This window comes from Lytechinus pictus, chromosome 13 (assembly GCF_037042905.1).
Source record: "Lytechinus pictus isolate F3 Inbred chromosome 13, Lp3.0, whole genome shotgun sequence".
NCBI classification, from domain to species: Eukaryota; Metazoa; Echinodermata; class Echinoidea; order Temnopleuroida; family Toxopneustidae; genus Lytechinus; species Lytechinus pictus.
The window spans coordinates 27,174,806-27,202,336 of NC_087257.1; the positions used below are offsets into that span (position 1 = coordinate 27,174,806).

The following is a 27,531-nucleotide window of genomic DNA, read 5'->3' on the forward strand; positions in this document are numbered from 1 at the left end:
CTGGGGGATAGTTTTCAAGTAGTATTAAACATTTTTATTAATAGTGCCTGAAACCATAAACTATAGCTTTGAAGAACTTTGAAGATGGCGTTTTTCAAAGTTCTTCAAAGCATACATAAAAAGTCTGGGGTTCGATCCTGGCCGTGGCACCTATACCTGTGAGCAAAGCATTTAATGTGCAATGCTCTTTTATCCTGCTTTCAAATAAATGGAAATGCTATAGGCATTATTGGTAACTTGGTGTGCACTTGTTTAAAAAAAAATAGTTCATGAGATATAATATGCTCAAAGTACACGAAGGGGTCAATAGATCATATTGCATATTTTGTTTTATTGTTATTGCTTGTTTTTCTTCCTCTCCTTTCTTCTTCTTCTCCTCCTCCTTTTTCTTCTTCTTCTACTTCTAATTTTTTTCTTCTTCTATTCTTTCTTCTTCTGCTTTCTTCTTCGTCTAGCTTCTCCTTTTCCTTCTTCTAGCTTAATTCTCCTCCCTCCTTCTTCTCCTTCTCCTTTTTCCTTCTTCTTCTTCTTGATCTTCTTCCTCTTCTTCTGTTTTGACGGTGCTCTCATTCATGAAAATCATTTAATCATATCACTTCAATATTTTTATTTTGTTATTTTTAGTAAGGCTTCATATTTTTAGGCCTTGTATTCACTCTGCCCTTTTCATTTTTGACAAACGCCCTCTTACGACGCTGTACCGACAAGCAACAAAATGGCAGCGACCATGAGTGGATCTGTTGCCGTGCGAGGTGGTGGAATTTTAACAAATCGACGGCCAGTTTTTACTTCAGACAGCAAGTAAGCTTGTTTATATGTTAATAAGTTTGAACAATTGTCTATTTGATTGTTTTAAAAGGGATGATGTGCATGATGAGTGTGGCTAGTGCAGTGATCTCGTGAGATAAATGAAAACACATGTGCGTACATAGTCCCATGCGCTGAAAATGGTGTCAGTTCTCACCAGCTTATTTATGGGCGTGCCATTGGCATTGCGCGAGAACCGTAAGGCGCACCAAGGTGACCAGATTTTACGAAATACGGGACAATCGACAAAAAAGACAAACAAAGGAGGATACACAGTGTTTAGACTTGTGAAAAAATATAAAGAATTGGAAGGGAAGGTGAACAAAAGAATGAAGGAGAGAAGGAAAGATGAAAGAAAAGAGATGAATTTAGAATAAAGGAAGAAAAAAATGAAGGGGAAAATGAAGAAAAGAATTAAAGAAAGTTAGAATAACGAAGGATGAAAGAAAGAATAATTAAGGGAGAAAAAGGTTTTCGTTATTCTTTGAATTGATTATAAAAAGAATGAAAAAGAAAGGAAGGGAAGATGAACAGTAGAGGCGCACGGCCAATATGGGAGACTCTCTCCAATAGGGGAGACAATCTCCCACATTGGAGACTTGCTTTGCAAAAGGACAAAAGAAACAACACCAACAAAAGCATGATTTTTACCACCCAAAATTTTGTCTCACTGAGGTCAGAAGCCCATTTGTTTTGTGTGTGATTGACAACAAAAATCCTTATCAAAACAAAAGTAGACGGTGAAATTTTAAAATAGACGGTGAAAAGGGGTAATTTTTCATGAGGAATCTGCTTATCACATTTTTATTTGCCGCCAAGGTAATCCTTTTGCAGCAAATGTAAACAAAGGAAATTGGTCTCCAAAACTGGAGATTGTCTCTGAAATTGGATACCCAAATTCTTTACAAAAGTCTCTGATATTGGAGATAATCTCCCACATTGGAGACAGTCTCCAATATTGGCCGTGCGCCTCTACTGATGAATAAATGTGTGAAAGACAAAAAGGAGAGAAAGAAAAAGGGAAAGAAAGAATGAAGGAAAGAAAAATGTTTCCTTCATTCTTTGAAAGAAAGAAAGAAGAAAAACATGAAGTGAGGGAAGGAAGGGAAAGAAAAAGAATATTAAAGGGAAAAGAATTAGAAGGAAAATTAAAATATGGAATGAAAGAAAGGAGGAAAGAGTGAAGAGAGGAGATAATGAAAAAAAAAAGAAAATAATGGAAGGAGAGCAAGAAGGAAAAGAAAAAGGAGAGGAAGGGAGAAGGAAGCAAAGAAAAGTTTAAATGAAGAAAAAAGGAAGGAAATAAAAAGAAATTTAATAAAGCAGGCAGGTAAGAGAAAGAAGGAGAGAAAGAAAAATGACCACAGAGAGAGAAAGGATCAGTAAAGAAAGATAGGAAATAAAGATAGATGGAACAAAAAAGGGCGAGCAGGAAGGATGAAGAAAAAAGGATAGAAAAGAAAGAGGAAAAAAGTTCGAACTTCAAGCAACAAAAACAATCCAATCATGTAGAGGTGTTGTGGCTTAGTGGCTAAGTCTTCGGACTTTGAACCACAAGGTCTGGAGTTCAAATCCCACCGCAGCACTAGCATCCTTTGGCAAGGTGTTTTTCTACATTTGCCACTCTCGTCTCGACACAGTTGTAGATGTGCCTACATTACCTTTTTAAAAGTTTGCAATACATTGAAGTGAAGCTTGCTAGATATATATTTTTTTTCCTAAATAGACTTGTATTTTGACCATTTTGTTTTTTCTTGTACCTGTACCTCCTCTCCACTATTTTCAAACAAACTGCATTTACCTTCTAAGCAAACTCCTAACACTTTGCTTGTTCGTTTTGACGAGCATGCGCCTTGATACAGAGTGGATTTGGCACTTATGATATACAAAGTTACTGGTAAATTGTTACTTAAAAGCTACTTTATAGGGTATGCTTATCTTTGTGTAGGTCTACATTGTACCTCTCAGACTAAAACTTGTAATTCGTTTGTGGAAAATTGTTTTTCCTTTTCTCTTTGCAAGATTGGCGTTCATGGTAGTATGATAATGGCGAATGGTTCAGCATCCATTTTTACATCGACTGAAGAACCTATCTGCAATCTCCTTCCACTCTGCTCGTTTAGCTATTGAAGAGTTGACATCTTTAAAAGCTTGTAAAATGTAAAATCTTTCCTGAATCCATTAAAGCATGCAATTCGTTGATGGAGAAGTTTGCTCTTCTTTTTGCTAATCCGACCGGTATTTTAACCATTTTGTTTACCTGTCCTCCACTCTTTCCAATTGAACATCCTTTACCTCCTGAACTAGAGTTGACTATCCCCTTGTATGAGTCTACTTAAAGTTGTCAATTCGTTTGGAGAAATTTGCATTTCTTCTTGCCTTCTCTACTGGTATTTTGACCATTCCGTTCTGACTTCCTCTCCACTCCTCTTTCAAGAACAAACAATATAAGACACTTGAGAGAACACACCTTGTTTTTTCTTTATTACACACACACACAGAATACTCTGAGGATTTTTTTTTTTTTTTTTTTTGGGGGGGGGAACTCATTGTTAAAACTCCTCCCTACTTTCCTCAAACTATGAGTGTTATGCTCATGAAGGGATGTGCGCTTGAGGTATAAAACAATTTTCCTGATTATATTCACTCTGGCGTTCATCTTTTCAGGTGTCTGCTGGTTTGCTCCGGGCACAGGGTTAAAATCATCAGCTGCTTGAGTGGAGAATGTATCAGAGAATTGACAGGTCATAGCTCAAATGTCACCGGAGTTCAGGTCAATCCATGGAACAAACTTCAGGTGAGTGCTCTACATATTGGATGCTTGAGAATATAAGAGGATTGTTCTTTCTTTCTTGTACTTTTTCTCATAGAAAAGGGAAAATCACAGAGTATAGATAATTGTTACAAGGGAATTAAGGATCTATTAGAATTTAGATTAAAAAATTACAGCTTGAATGGTGATGCAATTTATCTTTTGTTCTATTTTAACTATTTATAATATATCTTCATAGATTTAATTCAAAACTCAAAACCAAAGCCAAAAGGAAATTGTATTCAGATTGATTGTTGTAGTTGTAAGTGTTCCTTTAACAAGCAATTTGAAGTATCATGTTTTCAAAGATATTGCTCATTATTTTTTTTATTGTATATTTACAATGTATATATTGAATTATGATATACAGTTCCATACAGATATTTTGTGTAATATTCCCCTTTAAAGTGTGTGTTAAACATAACTTACTTTTATTTCCACAGGTTTTAACATCATCAGAAGATGGTACTGTCATCCTGTGGGATTATATGGACAATGTCATTCTTAAGGTTAGCACAGTAAATGCATTGTATGATTTTCTTTTATCATTGACAAGCCATAGTTTTATTGAGCTTAATGTATCTGTGACCTTTAAACTTTTCATTATTGTAATTGGTTGTAGTTGTTATCAGTGTGTGTTTGTATGGTTAGCAGATGATTCATGAAACTAGAAATGTAATTTGTGTATCAACATCATTTATATTAAAAGAGAATGACAGTAATGTCAATGATAAGAAAGTACAACTCTTTGAAATTTCTCTTTGAAAACAAAAAATGAAAAATATATTTGAATGGTTTTTCGTAACTTTGAAATGAGACACAATAATTTGTAATTTTGTCCCATTGAGAAGCACTGATGTATTCATTTTGAAGTGGCTGTGTAATTTGCAGTATAATAATAAAACTGGGAAGTTATTTTAGTCCCAGACAGTTTCTCAAAATTTTATTCCATCTGGAAATATTTTTAGTTTGGTTTCCTTTTAGTTTGATTTTAAGAAACTTTTTTTAGCCTTTCATTTCTGCCACTTCAATTTCATGCTTTCATCTGATATCACATATCTTTGTACCACATTGGCAGGATTTTGTTCCTTGAAACACATAGTTATGAACAGCGAAGCTGCTTAATCCAGGGGTAACTATCATGCATTAGTATAGAGTGTTTAAAGACTTTTGATAGCATAAATGCAAGTGTGATGATTGTGATTGTTATTCTTTCTCCTTCCACTTATAGACCATCAAGTTTGACAGACCTTTGTATGGCTTGTTCTTACATGAAGCACACAAGAATGTCCTCTTTGTACTCTGCAAGAAGATGGACGGTAAGGCACTCTCAATATCCTTCATTTACCAAAGAAAAATAATGATAAAAAATGAATCTCATTAGTAGCCAAATAGCACCTTTATAATATAAGGGACCTTCAGATTTCACTATTAGTCCATGACATGGAATCTTCTCTCCCATTACGCTGAAATGTCTTCCCTATTTTGCATCATGAATAATTTTGCATTGGATTCATATGCTGCAGTTTGACTCAATTTTACATAGCACCTGTAGACAGTAAATAGCGCCATACTATACAGGGTATAATGGGATCATATGATATTGTTGACAACTTCTACAAAATCCATCTCTCCTCAAATCGCATTCGATGTCAGACTTGCCACATATCAAATTGGGTGAAAATGCAAAGCAGAATGGACCAACACGTGCATGCATGTACAGTGGTGCTCAAAAGTTGGTTAACGCCACCAGAAAATGAACATATCTAAATTGTTCAAGTTCTGCCATGTTTTAGATATTTAGTTGTGAAATCAGATGATAATTACATTCAATAAAATTTGTTTCTCAGGATTGCCAATGATTGTAGTGTTGTCTACATTCAATGCTCAGCATGAAGGAGTTCATTTTGTGGTGGGGTTCACTAACTTTTTATCACAGCTGTACATGTACGTAGTAAAGCTGGTTTCCCCGAATTAGAATATTCCAAGTTATAGATGAAAACTCTATAGCTTGTTTTAAAATTTTTTGTTTCTGTTTTGGTCTATTTTGTTGGTGTTTATTCGCAGCATGCGAAGACATCAGCGCTAATTTACAAGATTGTAATATAAGACAGCTTTATGTAATAGGTAGATAGTACACTTGCCTGGACGTATGTTATTACAGACTGTATAAAAGCGTTCATAAGATTGTTCTAAATTATATGTACCATTTCTGTTGTCTCTCATTGGCTTTCTATTTCCTGACAGACAACGGCCAGCTCCTGCACAAGAAGCCTCTCCGTCTCTGCATGGCATCAATCCCATCAGGCACATCCAACAAGACGCCGCTGAGTCCGGAGTTTGTGATCGTGGTGGGGTCTGGAGGCGATCGTTGCATCGGCTTCGGTGCTAACGGCCAGTACATGGCTTCCGTCATGGGAAATAACCTGAAGGTTTACAACTTCGAGGACAAGACTATTCAAAGGTGAGTTACTAAAGGAAGCTCAAGAAAGTTTTTGCAAAAAGTTTGTGTTTAAATCAATCAATAGTCTCGAAAATATTGAAATTGAGACTTGCCACAGCATAAACAAATAATAATTCGCCCAAAATGAATTTTGAGATTTTTTTATTGAGCTTGAAAAAGCACATCCCAAGCTTTAGAATGACACATAACTTGCAAAAACTGATCAACAATATCCCACACAATTACCTGTTCATTTATAGAAGAAATTCAGTGAGAGGAATAAGAAGAAAACGAGGTTTGAAAGTTTGGGGTTCACTCAAGCATGAAATTTGCACACTGCAATTTGTGATTTTTTTTTGCAAAAGAGTGTATACATTGATTTGCAGTAGGTAAAATAGATCTGTAAATTGCAAATTTTTGAATTGATATAATTTATAAAGAGTTACGAATAAAGTATTTTTGCTGTTATTGCAACTACCATGGTAACAGGGCTTATCAGCCAATAACTATCAAGGTTTCCATAGCAGTTACAATAGTTGTAACCCTTTATGAAACAGGCCCTAGATTTTTACAATTTATAACAACGGATCATCAACATTGTTGACTTTTCCGTAAGTCAAATAACCACTGAAATCTGTGCAAATTTACATCCATTTATGCACCCATTGCAGTAAACCTCTTCTGTGGTCCAAGACGATTTGCTATTTAGAAGCAAAATTTTCATTATTTAAGTAATTCTGACTGTTTTATTGTTCAATCAATCTTTCTAAAAACTTTTTTTAATCTTGTGTCTTTTCTATTTTCTATGAATTCAACTGGTTCTAATGGTTTCATTCTCCTTTCATTCTATACAATTCTTTCTCATTCAGGACTGAGATGAAGGTCAAACCAACTTGCCTGACCTGTCATCCCCATGACAACTGTATCGCTGTGGGTGATGTCAAAGGTCAAGTGTCAATCGTTTGGAACATATTCCAACAAGAATCCCTGATCAAGAATATCAACCATTGGCACGCTCTTCCCGTTGAAGATCTTTCATTTTCACCAGAGGGTAAGTATTTTATGTGCGTTATTTGGTTTTGCCACTCAAAAGCGTAAGAGGTAATTTTATTACAAGATTTTATTTTCTTTGGAACCATTAAGTTAATTTTTTTACATTTATGTAAGAATAAGTTTTTGCCAGAACAGATTAAAACATTCTTCCAGTTAATATGTCCCATGGATATGATACAATAAATGCAAATGATTTTCATCTCCCGTACCGAGACTCTTTGTCTTTTAAAAAATTAATCTTATTTCCAAGACCTGAAACCTGGAGCCCTACTTCATTAAATTTTCATATTATATTGTTATTTTTGAAAGTTTGTATAAATGTTGATATTTTTGGTTTATATTCCAGGCTTTTACAAACTTTACACTTTTTGTTTCTGTTTCATTTTCTTAGGGACATATCTGTTCAGCGGCGGCCACGAGTGCACACTTGTCCAGTGGCAGTATAACTCCAAGCATAAAGATTTCATGCCACGTCTTGGTAATGCTATTTCCCACATAGCATGCTCACCCAATGGACAACTGAGGGCGCTGTCTTTGAAAAATAACTGTACGTATACGTATGTTCTAAAAAGGCATTTATATTTTTTTTTAGATGTTAGGATGGAGAGAGTGTGTCGATTCATGTCAAACTGGTTTCTGTACAAATGTTCAAACACAGAATACAGAAGTGAAAGAAGAATTTTGATGTTGTCACTTCAAGGAATAAAAGCTGATCGAATGTGTGTCAACATTTATTGTAATGAATGAGATATTTGACCACTCTACGTTTGTAATTATTCTTATATTAAAAAAAAAAAAATTCTGATTTCCTTTTTTTTTTTCTCTCTCTCTCCAGCGATCTTGCTCCTCACCACTAAAGTAGTGCATACCATCCAAGGTCTAGATCATACCAGTTTTCACCAGAAGCCGTCAGATCCGGTTCCAGCCGGTTTAGATGTTGACCCTCGTACTGGTGCCCTAGTTCTCAATGGCAAACTGGGGCATCTTCAGTTCTATCAGCTAGGAAGAGATAAGCTTCTCTACAATGTAAGTTTATTTAACTTAGAAAAATGTTGTTAAGAAGCTTTAGAAATTCATAACTTAGCCCATGACACAGTATCTTCTCTCTTACCCTCAACACTCATTATTCATTCTAATTCAATTAGAATCTGATTTTCCCAAATAAAAAAAAACAAAAATATATTCCTTGTTATGAATGAGCAATCTAAATCTCTGTTTACTCATTGGCCCGAATTCACAAATGTGGTTTTTAAAACCATCGGTTGAACCCATGGTGTATGCAGATTTCCTGTATGAATTATGCTTATTTACCATGTATATTAAAAAATGTCCAATGTTGATGCACGCTTTTGTCACTGCGCGAAATTGACCCCTGTTGCTGTGGTTATCTACACTATTTTATTCACTCTTCAAACAGTAGACTAATTAATAAAATAGCGTACTTAATCATGGCAACAGGCATCATTTTTGGGCGTAATGTGACAAAAGCGCGCATCGGCTTTGGACATTTTTTTTTGTGTGTGTGTCTTGAATCACAGAGTCGGTCCTGTAAATGACTGTCCATCCGAATTCATTAACATGATTAGAAAATTGTAAGTATATGCGCACCTCACATCCCTATCTCTTCTTGCTTAGATGGACATCACCGGTGAGAACTATATTTCTCCTGAGAACCTTCACAAACCCCTGGCCCACACAGAGGTCACTCATATGACCTTTGACCTGAAAGGTGATTGGATGGTCACGGCTGAGAGGAGAGATGATGGGGAGACATCGGTGGAGATGAGGCTCAAATTCTGGGAGTTTGATGCCAAGAAACAGAGGTAGGGCAAGGTTTATGATATTCATATTTTAAGATAGAAAAATATTTCTTTATGTGTTTATTTTTTGAATTATTGATTGATTAATATGGCCTTTCATTCATAGAATTGTCCATTTCCATTCAAGTTTTTATGATCACAATAACCAGGGTCGTGAAAAGAGACACTCCATGTGTGTTTTTAATCAGTGCTATTAAATTAAAGTGATTACCCCCAAAAAAATATACAGACACTGTATGCAGAGTAATGGTTTATTCAAATTTCAACACCTTCATAAGATATAATTTTATCCCAATCCTGAAAGAAGTTATCTTGGTACAGATTGTATGGTATTAAAATAAAGGAAAGATGATAATGCTGATGACTGCATTACAGATGAATCAAATTTCATGGGAACACAAAAATGTGTTGAACTTGCGGGAAATTTGATTTAGGAGATGTAAATTACATGTTTTATATTTATGCCTACATACTTACTGGTCTGAAAAATGCTTCTTCTGAGGCAATTTATTTGACATTTTGAAGCTCAACTTATGCTGAATCTTTTATATTTTTTTATTCTCGGAAAAAAGCATTAAACTTGTCTTTGTTTTATTGCTAGTTTGTTATTTTGCAGTACCAAACCGCATCTTATTTTATTTCTAATTTTTTCATTTCAGTTTTACTTTGAACACCACTGTAGAGATGCCCCACCAGGAGGTAATCAATGCTCTCCAATTCCGACCTTCTAGTAAAGTTCTTAGTAAGAGTGAGGATGCTATGGTAGTGACTACCAGTGCTGATGGGAAGTTTAAACTCTGGATGCTTGTTGATGATACAGATGTGGAGAGTAAGTAAAGGTTTTCAAGATTTTTCCTTTTTTTTCCTTATGAGAGCAGCACATAATTCAGGATTTTTGGGATTTCCCCCAATACAGTGCGTCCCACAAAAAACAAAACCGAGATTTATCAATGATTTATCATAACTTAATCACAAATACAATAAACAAATGACCTACCATTGTAAAGCTTAGAATCTCCTCTTTCATCTGGAATTACTTAGATTATTTCTCATTCACGCATGAGTGAGCAAAAACAATTTGAAAAGGGGATACCAAAAAGTCACTTGGCGGGCTGTATCTGGGTTTCAAAAAGAAAACCACATTTTTGAAAAGTTCAATATCTGCTGCTTAATTTGATACCTTGATTACCGAAAATGGTCTAGAAATAACAGAGTTCTGGTAATTTAAAATAAGGCTGAAATGTCAATAATTTCATAAAAATGAAGAGGTATTACAGGCCAGCGTTCAAACTCACTTGACACTCCGTTTTGTTGATGATCAGCCATGCATTAAGTCTTTTGTTACCGTGCGATAGCTTCTGTGGGAAACCGGTGAAAACACGTTTATTTAATGAAATAATGGAAATACAAGCATTGTTTCGAGGGAACATAACTTTTTTACTTCTTGACCATTTTCTGTGATTAAGGTATCAAATAAAAGAGCAGATATTGAACTTTTTAGGCATGTGATTTTCTTTTTGAAATTCAGATACCCCCCGCCTAATGAGTTTTTGGTATCCTTTCTTCAAATTGTTTTTGCTCACTCATGCGTGAATGAGGAATAATATAAGTAATATCAGATGAAAGAGGAGATTTTAAGCTTTACATTGGTAGGTCATGTGTCTATTGTATTTATGAATGAGCTATGTTAAATCATCGCTAAATCTCGGTTTCGTTTTTGTGGGACGCACTGTATATTATATTATATACAGTAATGGCCTTAAATTGATCATCAGGTTCTATCTGAACAAATGTGACCCTTGCAAAACATGCTCATAATCAAGAAATTCGTATCCGTACAAAAATCCAGAAAAATATGGGCAAATGATGCCCTAACTGAAATTTGATGAACTCTGAAACCTGGCCTATTTTCTCAGTTGTTATACTTCTTATTCTAGAAACATCCTTTTTTTCCAGATTGGGGCATTTTTGACATTTTGAATGTGTTTTGTACTTTTCACGCATTGTGCATGTTTAATATAGCAAAAACTACCCTTATCCATATTTTGGGGATTTTGCATGTGTACAGTAATATAGTTCATAGTAAAGTCGCCCCTTCCCTCTTCCCTAGAGTATTGAGTTATATGATATCGATGTCAAAATTATTGTCTATTTCTGTAATTTGCCCAGAAACAAAACAGTGTTGGAATTGCGAATCGGTCGGCTTCTACAAGAATGCAGAGCCAAGAGCTGCGGCTTTCTCCTCTGATGGATCTTTGCTGGGGGTAGGATTCAATGAGGTCATCACACTTTGGAACCCTGAGGTCAACGAACTTAAGAAGATCCTCACTCATGCAGCGCTCAGTACAGAAATCAAGTAAGTTCGTTTGTAAATGAATATATACTCCCTCATTTGTAAATAAAAATATACTCCCTTTTCTCTCTGTAATTGGACATCTATGAAACAGAAGGAAGTTTGAATTGAAACACCATTACATAATGTGGCAGTTGGTATTGTCATGAAGTGAAATTAAACAACTTATCAATATACACAGATTAGCCAGGTACAGCTGCAAGGTGTTAAACAAGCACTAAAAAAAATTATATCACAGTTATAAAATTTATTGTGGTGAAGTGGTTGCTGCCTTATAATCAGAGGGTTGTTGTTTAGCGTCCTTTGGCAAGGCGTTAATCCACACTTTGCCACTCTACACCAAGGTGTAAAATGGGCACCCGGTAGGATGCTAAAGCCAAGGTATGCCTGGCAATTGAGTTTGGACAATTTTGGAATGCTCCCCAGGGAGTGGAGAAAGATTTACATTTTGTGTGGGCATGCCAGCATCTGATGACTGGGTAAAAAAATCCACGTCATCTGCATCAGTCATAGTTCCGAAGTGCTTCATAAAAGTGGAATATTCTTATTTATCATTATATTTCCTTTTTAGATGTCTATGCTTTGGTCATGGTTCATCAGCCCATCTCTTAGTATCCAGTACTTCAGCGTCCATTACTGTTTGGAATCTATTAACATGTAGGGGTAAGTATGTCAATGCAGCTAAATGATTTTCAGTGGTGGTACATGTATCCTATGTTATTTTTATTTGAATGGCATTTACATTGTGACCATGCTAGATGCCATGCCATAGGATGGTGAAGTTACTGTGATATGAAATTTGATGCAACTTGCATTGGTATTATAAAAAGAGAATATGCCTGTAGCCGAATTATTATTATGATTATCATCATCATTAGCCAGGGTTCCCACAGTCATGGAAAATCCTGAAAAAATTTGTGGTCATGGAAAGTCAGGGAAATTGGAAAATTTGTGAAAAGTCATGGAATTGCATTTAGCTCTTGACTTTTGCAGCTTTCCAGTTTTGTTGTATCTCGCAACTCTCATACTCTGTGATCATACTCTGCTATTATAATTGGTGTTCATGATTTCCATTTTTCCCAGTTTTGTGACATCCCAACTCCCGGGACGTCACGGGAAGTCATGGAAAGCAGCAATCAAGTCATGGAATTCTGTTTTCATATTTCTGTGGGAACCCTGATTAGCATTATTGTCATCATCAGTGTTCTAGCTAGACCCATTTTAGTGGTGGTCGCTATTTCGCAGCATTACAAAGTTTTTTTCAAAGGTTTTTTCAGGCCAAGTTAGTGGTCTTATAGCCAAAAGTGAAGGAACATCAATGTATAAGCAATCTGACATTAGCAAATCTGTGAAAATAAGCTAATATTTATCAAACATAAGAATATTTAATGTAAATTATACAAATATGTGTAATGGAAATGAATGCAAGTGCAATCCCTTTTTGCAAGAAGTTGTGTTTGAAACACTTTTCATTTGAAATCAGTGGTGGACAGAAGAAGTGTTTTTCATGTTGAGTGGTGTTCAGAAAATTTCTGTGCCGATTGGGCCCAACCACTGCCGTCCGCTGTAGTTATAGCACTGGTCATCATTGTTGTAGCAGCAGCTTTATTATTGCTAGTATCATTTTCATTATTATTATTCTTACTCCCTTTATGGTTTTATTCCACACTTTCAGTTTCGTGGAGTGTATCTATGTCTGTCAACATTCTCATTGGTGATCCCTACAGTCAACACTTTGCTATCTTTGATAACAAAAACAGTTGTAAGTATTCATAACTTAATCACCATTTGGATATAAAATACTGAAATTCATAGAATGTTAAGGCCTGTTGGGGAAGTATGATATTGAAAATTCAAATTTATGCGATCTTTTTTACTGGGTGCAAGCCAGAAATTTGAACTTTCAATACTGCAATTCATGCTGGCCATTGCTGGGAGGCTTTTGTCTGAGAAGAAATGAACATATGATAGCTATTAGCCAGGAGCATTGCTATGAACAGTTGATGTCTCATGTAATACATTCTTGTGATGAATTCTTGAAGTGCCTGCCCCCTGTAAATCACCATTATTTTGTGAAAGGTTCACCTTAGAATTTTAGCAGTACCCTATCAAGTATCTCGTCCTTAAAGGTAAATTCCAGTTCTGGTAACCATCTCAAAATGACTTTTTACAGAATCTAATATAATGATCACCCAAGTGTCTGTTTGTATGAATGAAAAATATGTGCCAAATGATTCTGAAAGAAATTGTGTAATTGCTGAGAAATAAGCAAAATAAGCGCGGATTCGGTCACTTCCGTCGGGTCTTTATTCCAGCAATAATAATACACTGTCCCACGTGTGCCTATCTGTGTTGGCGATCTTCAGTGTGATCGTATTTCAGCTTAGATTTTATGATTTCACAAAGTTCAGTTTATGTAACTGTACCAGATCTAGATCCTCGATGATATACTGACAATTAAGCCTGGTTTACAGACTTTCTCATGAAATCAGTGTTTACTGCAACTACTGGCATTTCTCTTTAATGTAATGTATATATATCACTCTCTCAATAGTGTTTGTCTTCGATGGATGTGAGCCACGCCCTGTATTCCACCATTCTTCCACTTCCTCTTCCGAAGTCATCTCGGCCATCTTCACTCCAAGACAGAGCCAGGGAGATGGGAACGACAAGGAGGAACTGCCCGCTGATCCATTGCCTTGGCAACAGCATTCTGAGCTGTACTTTGTGACCAAGTCGAAAGAGTTGCTGACGCTGATTAGCAAAGAGCAGGCCAAGCAAGAAGAGAAGATTAATAAATACGATGCAGTAAGCTTTACTACTTTATAGCTATGAATCTTTTAGATGTAAATTTGCTGGAGTATCTTGTGTATATAGAACGATCAAGTCAAGCTATGAGAACTATATAAGTTTGCCTATGGGGAAATTACTTGTGTGGATTGAAGTTTAACAGAGTTCATTGCATATACTCCTCATTCTCATTCTCTTGTCTCCTAGTTTCTTCCCATTTCCTCATCTTCTTGCTTCATCTCCTCCCTCCACCCCCTTCCTCACCGTTTTCCCCACACTCTTTCCCCCTCCTTTCTCCTCCCTCTCCCCTTACCTCTTCTCACCATCCACCCCTTTCCTCCTTGCTAATTTTCCCTTAAATTTTTTTTCCTTGTCTTTACCAACCAACACCATTATCTTTGTCATCTGGTGATGTCACATACACTGTTTGAAAATTCATATAGGATGCAACCTTTTGAATCCCACCCATATCAATCATGTTTTCTGTGGAAGAAAATATAGATAGAAATGTAGGGATATCTTTGCTTTTTATCAAAAAAGTGGCATCCTTTGGCCCTCTCTTACAATGAAATGTGATTAATCCTATTGATCTCAACTATGAAAATCCAGAATTCTCAATTGTCAATGTCACCTAATCCTCATGCATGCATATTGTTTTGACAAATCAGTGTGCTCCTTTTCATTTCCATAGGGCTGTTGCATTAAGTCCTCTCTGAAGAATTATGACATCAATGTATTTCCATAGAATCACAAGTCTTTGTATGGCAAGTCTCCAATCAAACATTATTTTCATTCACTTTCACTTGATCCACCTACAGAGTGATCTTCATGGGAGCGTACCACTCACACCGTTTGCTCAGCTCCTGGATGGGGCTTCAAGGCAGATCTCAACCGACGATCAGTTGGGAGGTAGCCAAGCACAGAGTCTCACCTCTTCTAAGGCTTCAACAACCGAGGTAAAGTAAAATCGCTTTCAGACTTATTAACACAGAGCTTATCAACCATTTATTCGTGTTCTGACTTGACATGATTATCTACCCCATCGATGTTAAAATCAGTAAATTTGTACAGGAGCCCATTTCATGAAACTTGTCATATAAACAACAGATTTAAGTTACTGAAATCTTACAATGTGATTGGCTGATAGTAAACCTGTAATAATAATTGAAATCCTTTGGGTGACTAGAATAGCCAGAGTGATCTGGGGGTGTTTTACAAAGATTTGAGCATGACTCAGAGTCGCGCTTAAATGCTGATGCGTACATGATATGTACCACGCATGCTTATATTAATGAATACGCAGTAGTGCGCGTCCTCTTGGCATGATCTGACCAATGTGGTCATGCCTTTTATAACGCACGCAACTAAGCATTTAAGTGCGACTGTAAGCCATACTTCAAAAAATCTTTGTGAAACACCCCCCAGATAAGGTCAGAGGCATCAAGGTCAGGGGACACAAGAGATCACCTCAGAATTATATAACCATGTGACAACTTAACTTCAAAGCTGGAGTAGTGATGATTGATTTGTTTAGAGACTTCAAGGTCATACGTTATTTAATAATATACAAATAATATACAAAATTTATAGAGCGCTTTATACAAAAGTTTCAAAGCGCTAAGAAAGAAGGGGGAAAATACAAGATATCTCAGAAAAAGAACAACAAAGGAACTGAAAGTGAAAATGTCTTGTTCTGCTTTCTCCCTGAACATCAAGTAATTACCATTGAGATACATTGCAGACATGCTAACCGTTCCCTCTTTATTATATTTGTATTTGTTCCTCTTTTTTGCTACGAATACACCTTTTTTTGTATGATTTGTTACTTTTTTTTAAATTTCTGATCATAGAGTATGTATTATACACAGCACGTGACACTAGCGCCGGCCCGACAGGCCAGTAACTTGTCGCATGAAAGGAACAGGTAAATTCTTGCCTACGAGCACGTTTAAAAGGGTGAATTATCAAGTTTTCAGGTAGAGTCATTTCACTTTTTATGTCAGCGATCTCACTACAACAGGCTGGCGTTATGTTGAGACAAATTTTTAAGAATACTCTTTTTTTTGTCAAAAAATACTTTTTTTCCTTCTAAGAATAAATTTTTTGTTGTTGTAGACGGTCGGCAGGTCTGTCATTTTGATTTACCATTTGTGTTTTTTTCCTCTCTTCTTCAGATCCTTGCTGCTCCACCTCACATTCTTCCACCAGCAAGCCACCTTTGTTCTTCCTTCATTCTATCTCTTCTTGGACCTCCTAGTCACTTATCAAAGTAAGTCAGGATCTTGAAAATTGGTCTACAAACCCATTAAAAAAAAAGATTTTCAAAGTTGTAGTGTTCATGTTGTTGTTGAGCTATCACAAGATGTATAAAATTGTAAATTTGTGTAGATCACATTTTCACCTCTTTTAGAATTATGATTTGATTGAATATAGTAAATCAGAGCTGCGAAGTTTACTATCCATTTTATTGTTGTGCTGTTCATTAAAAAATTGATTGAATTTCATAATTATCATTTATTGGACAGATGTTACTTGTTTTCAAACAATTTATAGGAAAGAAAATTTAATGATAATCCCCAATTTGAAGAGGGTATGCTGATTAATTCAGATGTTGGGAAAGTTTTAATTTCTTTGAAAGTGTGGATGGATGTAAATGTATATTTATAGATCTTGTAGAGGTTAGTGTAGATCCACTGCCAGTAAAATGATGCTTGTCCTCTCTTCAAGTTTATTTAGTTTTACAAGATGTTATTGTGTTTTCAATTTAGCAGCACAGGAACAGATTCTGAGAGTGAGGACTCAGAAGATGAAGACCACGCCCAACAATCCTCTCAAGATTCAGACATGGAAACAGAAGACATACACTCGGCTCCGCCCACGGCAACAGGGTCAAGTTCATCATACACCCCCGTCGTTGAGGAGGCGGAGCTTAGTGAGAAGGAGATGAAGAAAATTTCAAAAGCAGCCAAAACCAAATATAATTGGATCAGAACGTTATCAGAAGAAGCTTCATGACAACCAGTGATCTAGGCCATGAAGCAGCTGAAACTGGTTTGAACTGGATTTCTAGAACTTTATTCTTCAAGGCTCCATGGCATTCAGTCTCCAAACTAAATGCAGTCATTACTGGATCAAACTGGATCAAACTTGAGTCAAAGTACAAGAGACTGAACTTCTTCTCTGTTCTAAACCGGCAGAAGAGGATGAGGGGGACGCTAGTCCAGTTCAGCTGGATTTACAGAACCAAGGAGTTTGAATTGTTGGCCTAAATCAAAACTATAAATAAGTCTGATAAATACAGCTAACGCTACACAAGTCATAGATCTCTTTGAGATACAACTTTAATGGATTAAACAACATGTTTTGAGTTCACCTGTCTGAAAATGATTCGACTTGATTTGACTCCTTGAAGGTTAACCTATGGACAAACCCATGTTTGATGAAATATGATATAATCCATAAAAAATGTCAACTAAAAGCTAAAGTTTATTAAGGTTTGAACTTCCAGGAGCATGATGATGTAGGTCTTAATATATATATATTTTTTTCCAAAATGTACACAAAATAAAAACATGAATGGGTATCCTTTTGTGAATTCAGGACATAGAAGTTGTTTTCCTTTATCTCAATTGAGTCATCTTTTCAATTAAAACACACAATGATGTTTGAAAGTTTGCCTGTCGGTATGGTAATCTCATATTAGAGGTTACCATGTGGTAAGTCCTGGATGGACTAAGAAAAGGTAGGTAGAGGTATAAGGCAAACAAGTAGAAGGATGGAAAGTATAGTATTCATTTCATAAGACGGACGGTCAACCTGCCTGAAACTTTGAATCTTCTCTTCTGCTCTATAACTCCATTCGCCAACTCAAACAAGCCTTCTCATTTATTCAACTACTCAAGCCTCTCACCTTTTCTGTATTGTAGTCATTTTAAGGAATACAGGACTACACTTATCACCCTTCCACTTCACCTCTACCTCTATCCACTTTTCATAGTCCATCATAGACTCACCACTTGGTGTATGGTAAACCTCTTCGCAACACACATGCAAGTTTACATGAGCCAAGAAAACTGTACTATACCATAGTCAGCCCCCCCCCCCTCCCTCCAAACAAAAAAGAAAGAAATTGTACTTTGGTTGACAGTGTACCGGTATGCAAATCATTTATCTTTTCATCAGCATGTTGCACTGTATTTCAGCCCCCCCCCCCCCCCCCCCAAGAAATTCAGGTCCCTATTACACAATACACAATGGCCTGTATTCTTAAGTTTGGTTTAACTTGGAACACAGTCTAACTCTGCTTAAATTATGGAGAGCCAAAAGTTCAAAAATTCTGTTTATATTGCATATTTCTTATGTTTACTATATTGTTTCCTTTTGCTTTCATAATGAAGAAAGATACTTCTGTTATCATTCCCAGACAATTATGAACAATTTGGGTGTCATACCGTGTACGAGTTAATAATTTGAATGTGTGCTGTTAAGGATTTGTGCTCCAACTGGCTCTCCATAGTTAAACCACAACTTTAAACCAGGGTTTGATTTAAACCCGAGTTCAGAATACAGGCCAAAGCGATTCATTGTACAACCAATATTTATAATCAATTTGAAATCAACTATGTTGAGTATTGTGGTCCAGTGGATTAGTCTCCAGACTTCAAAAGAGATGGTCGTGGGTTTGAATCCCAACAATGGCATGAATTCTTTCTGCAAGAAACTGATCCACAATGTGCTGCATCATTTACCTCAGTGAGGTAAATGGGTACTGGCAAGAAGGAATTCCTCAAAAAGCTGTGAGCACCGTTATTGGTTGACAAGCTTTAGTGCCTTGAGCACACAACAAGGTGGAAATGTGCACTATAGTATAAATTATTGTAATTATTATAATTGTTCTAATTATCATCATTGTACGATCTTTCGATAAGCTTCATGAAACAACATCTAGGTTTCAGAGAAGATCATTTTATACAAGTTTTATGTTGTATACATAGTAGTTACCACCCAAATAAATTAAAACCAATGATATCTTTTGAATTTCATTTGAGTCTTTATTTAAGTAATTTACATATATATTATTGTTAATGGTAAAAAAAACGATAAAATCTGCATGAAAGTGCATAGCCAATTAAAAAGGATATGAATATTATATTACAAACTATAGTAAAACCTGCTATAATAACCACCTGCATGGAATAGCGGCCTATAATCACCACAAATTTTGTTTTCCTTGAATAATTTTCTTCATTGAAAATACTTATCAAAGAAATCTTTCACCTGTTCATAAAGACTGCTTTTCTTGTCTCCCCCAAATGGTCTTTCAGGGTGCGCGAGCTTTCTCTGCCTCAGCACCTCTGGAATAATTTGAATTAAAGAATTATACCATCACTGGAGACCTTCAAATCTAAACTGAAGTCTCATCTTTTCTAACAGTATTAGTTATTGGCACTTTGACACTCATCCAAACTTTCTCATTCTTTTTATTCTTGTGCGCCTCGGAATAGAATATTTGTAGATAGATGGCGCTATATAAATGCCTATTATTTATTTACAGGTTTTTCTTTATAATCCAGCATTAGCACTGTTCAGACATGAAATAAAAAGCCCAGCAATGTTTTGAGTTACAGGTATTGCTTCATTATGTTTTTAAAGGTACATGTACCTTAAAGTCAATATGAGCCAGCAGCCTTTTATAGCACCACCGCAACTTATCCTAATCTGGCCATGCTCTTAACTCACAATGCAATGTTCTAAACAATTTAGTCTTGTAATATATTATAGGAACGCACCAATTTACTAAACTACATACATTCATAACACGATTTAATGTTACCAAGTAGCAAGACAAGTACCTTTCCTCTCCTTTTACAGAAGGACCACCTGTCTGTCAAGTCCACAAGGTTGGTTCCTTTGAAAAGTAAAGAACAGGAACCTGTTTATAAAGAGCAACTGCTCATAAAACCATCTTCCTTATCTCTCTTGGGTGTTCTTTATATACAAGTGGGTGTTTCATATTGCTGTTTGTAAGTTACTAATGACTTAATGCACGACTGATGACCCTTTCTTGTGCAAAATGATATAATAATAATAATATTCCGCATTTATATGGTGCTTAACACATCGAAACGATGTCTCTAAGCCTCTATCCCTTTGTAGCTAACACAGCACCTAAGAGCATGTTGCAGTCTTGTGTAAAGTCGTTTGTAACTTTATGAATAGCTTTATGAAACATCCGGCAGGTTTTACTATAATCCAATTCACATTTTGAATAAAACTTGATTCTCCCACAGTATTTTGCATCCAAGTGCATCAAATATATATCGTTTTGTCAAATCCTATCCAATGGACCTACACAAGACATTGCCTAGAATATTTCTGAGGTTTTTTGTAGAAAGTCTGAAGTTCTGAACAACGCATAAAACAGCTACAGATTTTAAGAATTAACCTCTTCAAAGCTTGGTGCATATAAAAATATACAAAATTATCTCTCCCCCCTCCCTCTCTAACTGATAAGGTATATTGCATTAATATGATACATAAGAGATAAAATGATATATTTATACATACTAAATTTGCATAAGAATGTATTAGAATCTGTAAGAAAAAGGACTGGCAGTAGTACTACACAAAATGTGAATTAAGAGATAGGGGACAGACAAATAGTAATTTATCAATGTTATGGCAGCGTTCATTTACTTCCTCGTGTATCAACATCATCATTTTCATTATGACACAATGTAAAAATAGTGAATAGGCATGGAAAGTTAATATTACATCAATATGATATATAAAACATAGAAATCATGTTATATACATGTACAGGTTGAAATTATACATACATGCAAATTGCATTGAAATATATTTTAGTAAGTACTGGTGGTAGTAGTACTACACAAAATGTGTATTACTATCATGACAAAATATGGGCTTTTCACCAAACTTTGACACTTGACTATGTCAGTCCCATATTAGGTCAATTTTCCTTGTGATTTCTGAGAATCTTGATTGTTCGAACCATTCGATTGTTCACCCTGGCAAACAATCGAATGGCAAAAAATGGTTTTTGTCCCAGGCCTAACAGCAATATAGATCAGAGCTTCTCAGCCAATCAAAAAAAAAAGGATTGTCCGTCACCATACCAATCAGGTGCACAAATTCAGTGGCTTTACAGTGTTGTACAGTTTCTTGGCAGATGGTATCAAGAATTCAAAGTTATTGTCTGACATATCCCCCTTCATTCTACCATGTCCTCATTAAATTGTCCAGAGCCATCTTATGATGTGTCCCTTACGTTCCTCTAACACCAGCCTCTGCTCTCCAAAGAATGGGATACTTCTCACTTGCTATGGGTTCACCCGGCACCAGGTCTTTGGTGTAAACGTCTGTGGTCTTCCAGGGACGTCTCGTGCCCGTTACATCATCACCAGCCCAGCGGGTGGAAAGGACACGACGAGGGACCTTGCGAGAGTTGTTGGCAGGGGCCATGTGGACGGCACGGAGGTGGAAGACGATGCAGTCACCGGGCTGGGAGTGAAGACAAAAATACATTTTGCTAAAGTAAACAAAAATGAGTCCTTAGTACATTGATTAAATTTACTCCTTAAGACATAGGTGTATGTTGTTTATAGTAAATGCAGATTACTGTAATACTGCATTAATAATACAGATAATAACAAATAGGCATTTAGCACATCGTGTATATAAATAACATATTTTGAGGTGCATTGTTGCTAAAAATCAAGGTGTAATGCAATAACAGATACAGAGAATATGAGTATGTACTGAATTTTAAAAAGTCTCTAGTTAAATAATTGATAATAAGCATACAATGACAGTGTGGAATAGAATTCTGGTTAAGTGTAGGCACAGGGTTTAGTTCTAAATATACCTATAATATTACAATTGTGATCTTCTGACCAGACAATGCTTAGGAGGGCAAGCTATTGGTGTATTAACCATGGTTTAAAAAAAATTATGAGAACGTTTGATGCCAATGGTGATCTTGTATACCCTACCTGAAGCTCCCAACTGAGTAGCTCATACTGATCGAGAGAGGAATCCAATTTCATGTCAGACAGGCTAGTCCATTCGTGGGTATCACATGACTCTTCATTGTCCGCCTCGTAATCGGTGTACGACTTAAACTTCTGGGGGTAGAACCACTTTCCCCACCGATGTGACCCCTTGATGTAGGTTACACATGTTTCCTTGGCAACGGGGTCAACTGGCAGCCATATTGCACAGACCTAGAGGAACAAGCCAAAGAAATTAATTACATGTTTTCCAACATTTTACAGTGTGGTCTATGAAAAATAATTCTTTCATCAAATCTTGCCTCGCAGTCAACTGAAAACAATTGCACCGATCAGGGAACAAGCCTCAGAAATTCAAAAGATATTTTCAGACACCTTTTTGAATAATTATTTCATCAAATCTTGTCTCAGAGGACTACCAACATAGCCCTGTACACAGTCATATAATCTGATTCAATTGTACCCCTATCACTTCACCCAATATTTGATCTCTTCTTTTTCTTGTCTACGTAATACAAATATCTTTCTCCTGAGCTTGCTCCCACGATTCACCATTGTAATATATTAGCTTACAGATAAATCCAACTTCAGAGCACTGCAACTACTTCCGAAGATATGAGTCAAGTGTGTTGCTATGTCTGTACACAAGTTATCTTATGTAGGACAATAAGATTACTTGAAGCCCACCCCTCCCACCCCTTTTATAGAAACTACCATTAAAAAACAGCAATTGGCCGTTTCATAAAGATGTTCGTAGGTTAAGAACGACTTTAATAACGACTGGTCATTCTTTCTTACGCGCTATAAAACCATTGCCAATAACATTTTGGTATATACCATTACCAAAAGATATGATCACCAGTCGTTCTTAAAGTCGCTCTTAACTTAAGAACAGCTTTATGAAACACCCACCTGGTCCCCATCAATTGGGAAGTATGGTTGATCTTGATGCCATGGAGTGATACGATCCGTTCCAGGTTCCTTGCTGACTACCAGCTCATGATAAAATACCACATGCTAATAAGGGAAGAGAAAGAAGAAATTGATATGATACACTGTAAAAAATGAAGTGCTAATTTAGCACTTACAGTGCTTGTATAGTGAATGCACTACGAGTGCTGATTTTCTAGTTTAAGTTTGAACTAGAAAATCAGCACTCCTAGTGCAGTCACTATGCAAGCACTGTAATTGCTAAATTAGCACTTCATTTTTTACAGTGTATGATTTGTAACACTTCAAAATAACTCCTACCACCCCCCCCCCATCTTGTCTCTCTGGATACAAATTCCCACCACTGTCACCAGCACCAGTGCCATACTATAAAAACAATTTTTGTCTCCTACTTTAACTCCTAAATTAACCTGCTTTAAATTCTTATCTAATATCAAATGAAGATGTCAGTTAATTATCTGTTTCTTTCACCCATCTTCCAAGTTTTTTTTTAAATTACCTTATTTAAATGGATAGCATTTAAAATTGATTTGTTATAATTAGATATATCAAGTTTTTTTTATCAATGTTATAGTGTTATGTGATAATAAGACATATCTCACATATTAAATAATATATCAATACATAATCAATACTTCTACAGGAGGTATACCAACTCCAACTTTCTTAAGAACTTCCAGCTAAACTTCTGACGCACACACATTTTATGGGTTTCTTATTCACTACATTTCATGTTCTCCCTAAAATGTCAACTCCCCAATTCAGAGTAAAGTTATGACGTACAGATTGTTTTAGACAAGCATCCAAGGTTGACCAACGCTTGTTTGGTTGTAAAGAGTCTTGACCAGACCAAGGGGTTCATTTCTGAACCCAAATCAGAATAGAGATTGGTTACAGAATAGAGTTTTACAGATTGGTTGAGAATAGAGTTTTACAGAATTGAGATTGGAGTTTAGAGCTACAGAAAAGTATACTCCATCAGTTTGCAGAGTCTATTTTATATACTTCAGAGTACAGTCGCCATCAGACTTACTCATGTATTTGTCATCATCATCATCAAATTATCATCTTTAAAGGTCAAGTCCACCCCAGAAAATTATTGATTTGAATCGATAGAGAAAACTTAAACAAACATAACGCTGTAAATTTCATTGAAATCGGATGTAAAATAAGAAAGTTATGACATTTTCAAGTTTCGCTTATTTTTCACAAAACAGTTAAATGCACAACTCAGCGATATGCAAATCAGAGAGTCGATGATGTCCATCACTCACTATTTCTTTTGTTTTTTATTGTTTGAATATTACAATATTTCAATTTTTACAGATTTGACAATAAGGACCAACGTAACTTAACCATAAACTGTTAAAATAATGGAAATTCCACATGTTCAGGGAGAAATAAAACTTTGTTTCACTTGACAAGGAGGAGAAAATTAGAATATTTCATATAATAAAATACAAAAGAAATAGTGAGTGGGTGACGTCATCAGCCTGCCAATTTGCATATTGACCAGGATGTGCATATAACTGTTTTGTGAAATTAAGCGAAACTTAAAAAGGTCATAACTTTCTTATTTTACATCCGATTTTGATGAAATTTTTAGTGTTTTGCTTGTTGAATTTTTCTCCTTTTTTCAAATCAACTTTTTGTTGGGGTGGACTTGTCCTTTAATAAATATATATATGAACTCTACATCTTGCATTGATTCGTCTCATTTAAGTCTGGTTGAAAGCAAAAGTGCAATAGCGATCCAGCAACAACATAACAATAGTGACATTCATTTACTTCCTCAAATAATCTGGAACCAAAACCAACAATAATTCCCTCATCATTATGATATAAAATTCACTTCCAAAATCAAAATGCAGAGGGACTATCAAAACTCCCATCCAGGATTCGATTTCTACTATCATATTGAACACTAACTAGGCCATCACCACTACCACTCGATCGTCAAAACCCTACATATATTTCACCTTGCTACCCATCAGCTTCCCACAGATCTCGGCTGCGGGTGACTTCCTCACAAACTCCTGGAATTCTGTGATCCTCCACCAATTGGCAAAGTCTGTGAAATATCTTCCAGTCCCTCCTTCCTCGCTCTGCAATATCTCCATGTTCTTCCCGGGGTCTTTCATGTTTCTTTCGATTCCCTTCTCCACGACATCAAGCCATTCCTTGCTGAATGCCTGTCGCAAACATACAGCCCCATTCTCACTGAACTCGCGAATGATCTCTTCATTCAAGAATGCCATGGTCAGGATCGAAACACGCTGTTGATATGAAACCAAAAGTTTGGCAAATATTTAGGTTAATGAAATAATAGCTAGAATGGAATGATACACAGGTGCCCCCAAAATTGCCACCAAAAAGTATTTCTAAAAGTGCCCTAAAAATTTACAATCAAGCCCGAGAAAATAGAATCGTTATTGGGTATTATACAACTTTAATGTGGAGTATATATATAAATAGCCCACAAACGGAAAATACAAAATCTCTTCCCTGTTCAACAGAATATTTTATGTTCAGCCTAGCTGGCACCAGAAAACTTGTTCTAATTCACATTCAATCCTATACATGATATTCAATTAGTAATTAAGAGTCTGTTTACCAACTATATAGCAAACATTGGTCATTTAATGATTTAATTGGTGATAAAAAAATAAAACCACTGACTTATCATTTACTTGCTAGCATGGACCAATCATTCATCCACCTTTCACCTATATAGGCCTGGATATGGATACCAGACTTGGATCAATATCAACTAGGCCAGACATTGTTTGCATGCACAAGGAACAATGCCCTGCTTGCCAAAAAGAAACACGGGGTTATTGTTTAGCACCATGGTATGCCTTTATCATTTGGTATCCTTGTGCTTCAAAGGCAGAATACAAACCTTGCATACGTGTGAGTGCAAAAATGTGTACAGCAACCTGGTACACAGTCCAGTCTGTCCAGATACACAGTATTCATGATACTAGTATTTTAGCCCCGATATTTGCATTTTAATATGCATAAACAAATACAACTAATCATACCATATCATATGTCCCAGTCAGTCATTGTCAAGCCTCAAAGACTACGGAGGACTACATCATCATAATGTAATATATTAACAATTAAGGAATACTTGGATATGCCTTAACGTGGACCTCTTACCTAAATACCCAGTATACTACCAGCAAAGAAGGGAGAGTATGAGATGGTTGTAGTATATCGGGTATAGCTGATGCATTGGTACCTCGACGAGCTCACGTTTGCGGGAGGTAGGCCTAGGCTAGGCGGCAGCTATAATGAGAGAGTGTAATAATATAGTTGCACTTTGTATCCTAGAGGGGTGGTAGCACATATTCAAAAAAGCTATTCCAAACAAATCCAACTCCAGCTTTCATGTGCCAGCTATTATGATTATGATATTCTGATCGATTCGGCCAAAGTAACTGTGGGCTGTTGACATGAAATCCCATCCTTAGCTGTCTGCTTACTCTCTGCGCCGGTATTCAAAATGTAGTCGAATCTTTGTTTACGTGTATTAAACCGGCTCATGCAAAGTCCAAATTCCTATTGTAACAAAAACATATATATCTCAGTGACTCAGTTGGACAAAAAACATATAATGATATAAATGGGAAATACGAAATGAGAAGAGGGAGAGATTAAACAGACAGATAGATATATAGATACATAGAATATATATACAGATAGATAGATAGATAGATAGATAGATAGATAAATAGATAGAAAGATAGATAGATAGAGATAAATAGATAGATAGATAGAACGAGATAGATAGATAGATAGATAGAACGAGATAGATAGATCGATAGATAGATAGATAGATAGATAGATAGATAGATAGATAGATAGATAGATAGATAGATAGATAGATAGATAGATAGATAGATAGATAGATAGATAGATAGAAAGATAGATAGATAGATAGATAGATAGAACGAGATAGATAGATAGATAGATAGATGGAATATAACTTTAAAAAGAAGCTTGCTTAATTTTTTGTTCATAAAAGCCCTACAGCTACATATGTTCTTTCTATCCAGTAAGTGGGATCTCCTGTTATTGATCGGCTGGGGTTATAAGGCGCGGAATATGAATTGAGTGTCAAAATCGCCCCCCCCCCCGAAAAAAAAAATTGAGAAAGGCCCCCAACTGCAGAAAAGGTATACACAGCAAATAGCGCCTTTATGAAAATGGGAATGTCCGAATAATTCGAAATTCTTAGGGTGTGCAAGGACATCTGCGAAAAATCCATGTTGGTATTGGGCCGTCCTGGCGTTTAATTCCTATCCTTGGATCATGATTTGGGTACGGATGCTGTCCACGTATAATTAGAAATGACCCCCCCCCCCCATCTTCTGTTCTTTTCACAGCTGCCACTTTCCTTTTCCTTATTTTTGTTGTCATCTTTTCCTACTTTGTACATGTTCCCGTATTGTTAATTGTTT

The 27,531-nt window shown here is 36.1% G+C and overlaps 2 protein-coding genes across 3 annotated transcripts; one reads left to right on the top strand and one right to left on the bottom strand.

Moving 5' to 3' along the window:
* Positions 1 to 622: 622 nt before the first annotated feature.
* On the top strand, positions 623 to 19,104 carry LOC129275208 (WD repeat-containing protein 75-like). Of its 2 annotated transcripts, none has more exons than XM_064109013.1 (17): positions 623 to 801; positions 3,475 to 3,604; positions 4,063 to 4,128; positions 4,851 to 4,938; positions 5,867 to 6,083; positions 6,932 to 7,113; positions 7,507 to 7,662; positions 7,951 to 8,141; positions 8,751 to 8,938; positions 9,595 to 9,764; positions 11,105 to 11,291; positions 11,860 to 11,951; positions 12,964 to 13,050; positions 13,843 to 14,096; positions 14,897 to 15,034; positions 16,253 to 16,347; positions 16,847 to 19,104. In XM_064109013.1, exons 1-17 carry the CDS (start codon positions 716 to 718, stop codon positions 17,091 to 17,093), a joined length of 2,574 nt encoding a protein of 857 aa, XP_063965083.1. In that variant the 5' UTR covers positions 623 to 715; the 3' UTR covers positions 17,094 to 19,104. The 2 variants fall into 2 exon arrangements, with proteins under 2 accessions (XP_063965083.1, XP_063965084.1); XM_064109014.1 differs by having other exon boundaries at positions 16,850 to 19,104.
* On the bottom strand, positions 18,956 to 26,664 carry LOC129274676 (uncharacterized). Its single transcript, XM_064109016.1, has 5 exons — positions 26,228 to 26,664; positions 25,042 to 25,338; positions 23,024 to 23,128; positions 22,094 to 22,324; positions 18,956 to 21,602 (listed from the first exon to the last, which is right to left on the bottom strand). Exons 2-5 carry the CDS (start codon positions 25,318 to 25,320, stop codon positions 21,366 to 21,368), a joined length of 852 nt encoding a protein of 283 aa, XP_063965086.1. The 5' UTR covers positions 25,321 to 25,338; positions 26,228 to 26,664; the 3' UTR covers positions 18,956 to 21,365.
* Positions 26,665 to 27,531: the final 867 nt, after the last annotated feature.

What these genes read in the sequence shown, in the direction of transcription:
- LOC129275208 (XM_064109013.1), top strand. Translation starts at nt 716, where the DNA reads ATGGCAGCGACCATGAGTGGATCTGTTGCCGTGCGAGGTGGTGGAATT. An exon ending in GCTGTCTTTGAAAAATAACT is followed by an intron (nt 7,663 to 7,950) that starts GTACGTATACGT and finishes CTCTCTCTCCAG; the next exon opens with CGATCTTGCTCCTCACCACT. An exon ending in AGATTAATAAATACGATGCA is followed by an intron (nt 14,097 to 14,896) that starts GTAAGCTTTACT and finishes ATCCACCTACAG; the next exon opens with AGTGATCTTCATGGGAGCGT.
- LOC129274676 (XM_064109016.1), bottom strand. Translation starts at nt 25,320, where the DNA reads ATGGCATTCTTGAATGAAGAGATCATTCGCGAGTTCAGTGAGAATGGG. An exon ending in GGAAGCTGATGGGTAGCAAG is followed by an intron (nt 23,129 to 25,041) that starts GTGAAATATATG and finishes TTCCCTTATTAG; the next exon opens with CATGTGGTATTTTATCATGA. An exon ending in TACTCAGTTGGGAGCTTCAG is followed by an intron (nt 21,603 to 22,093) that starts GTAGGGTATACA and finishes CTTCACTCCCAG; the next exon opens with CCCGGTGACTGCATCGTCTT.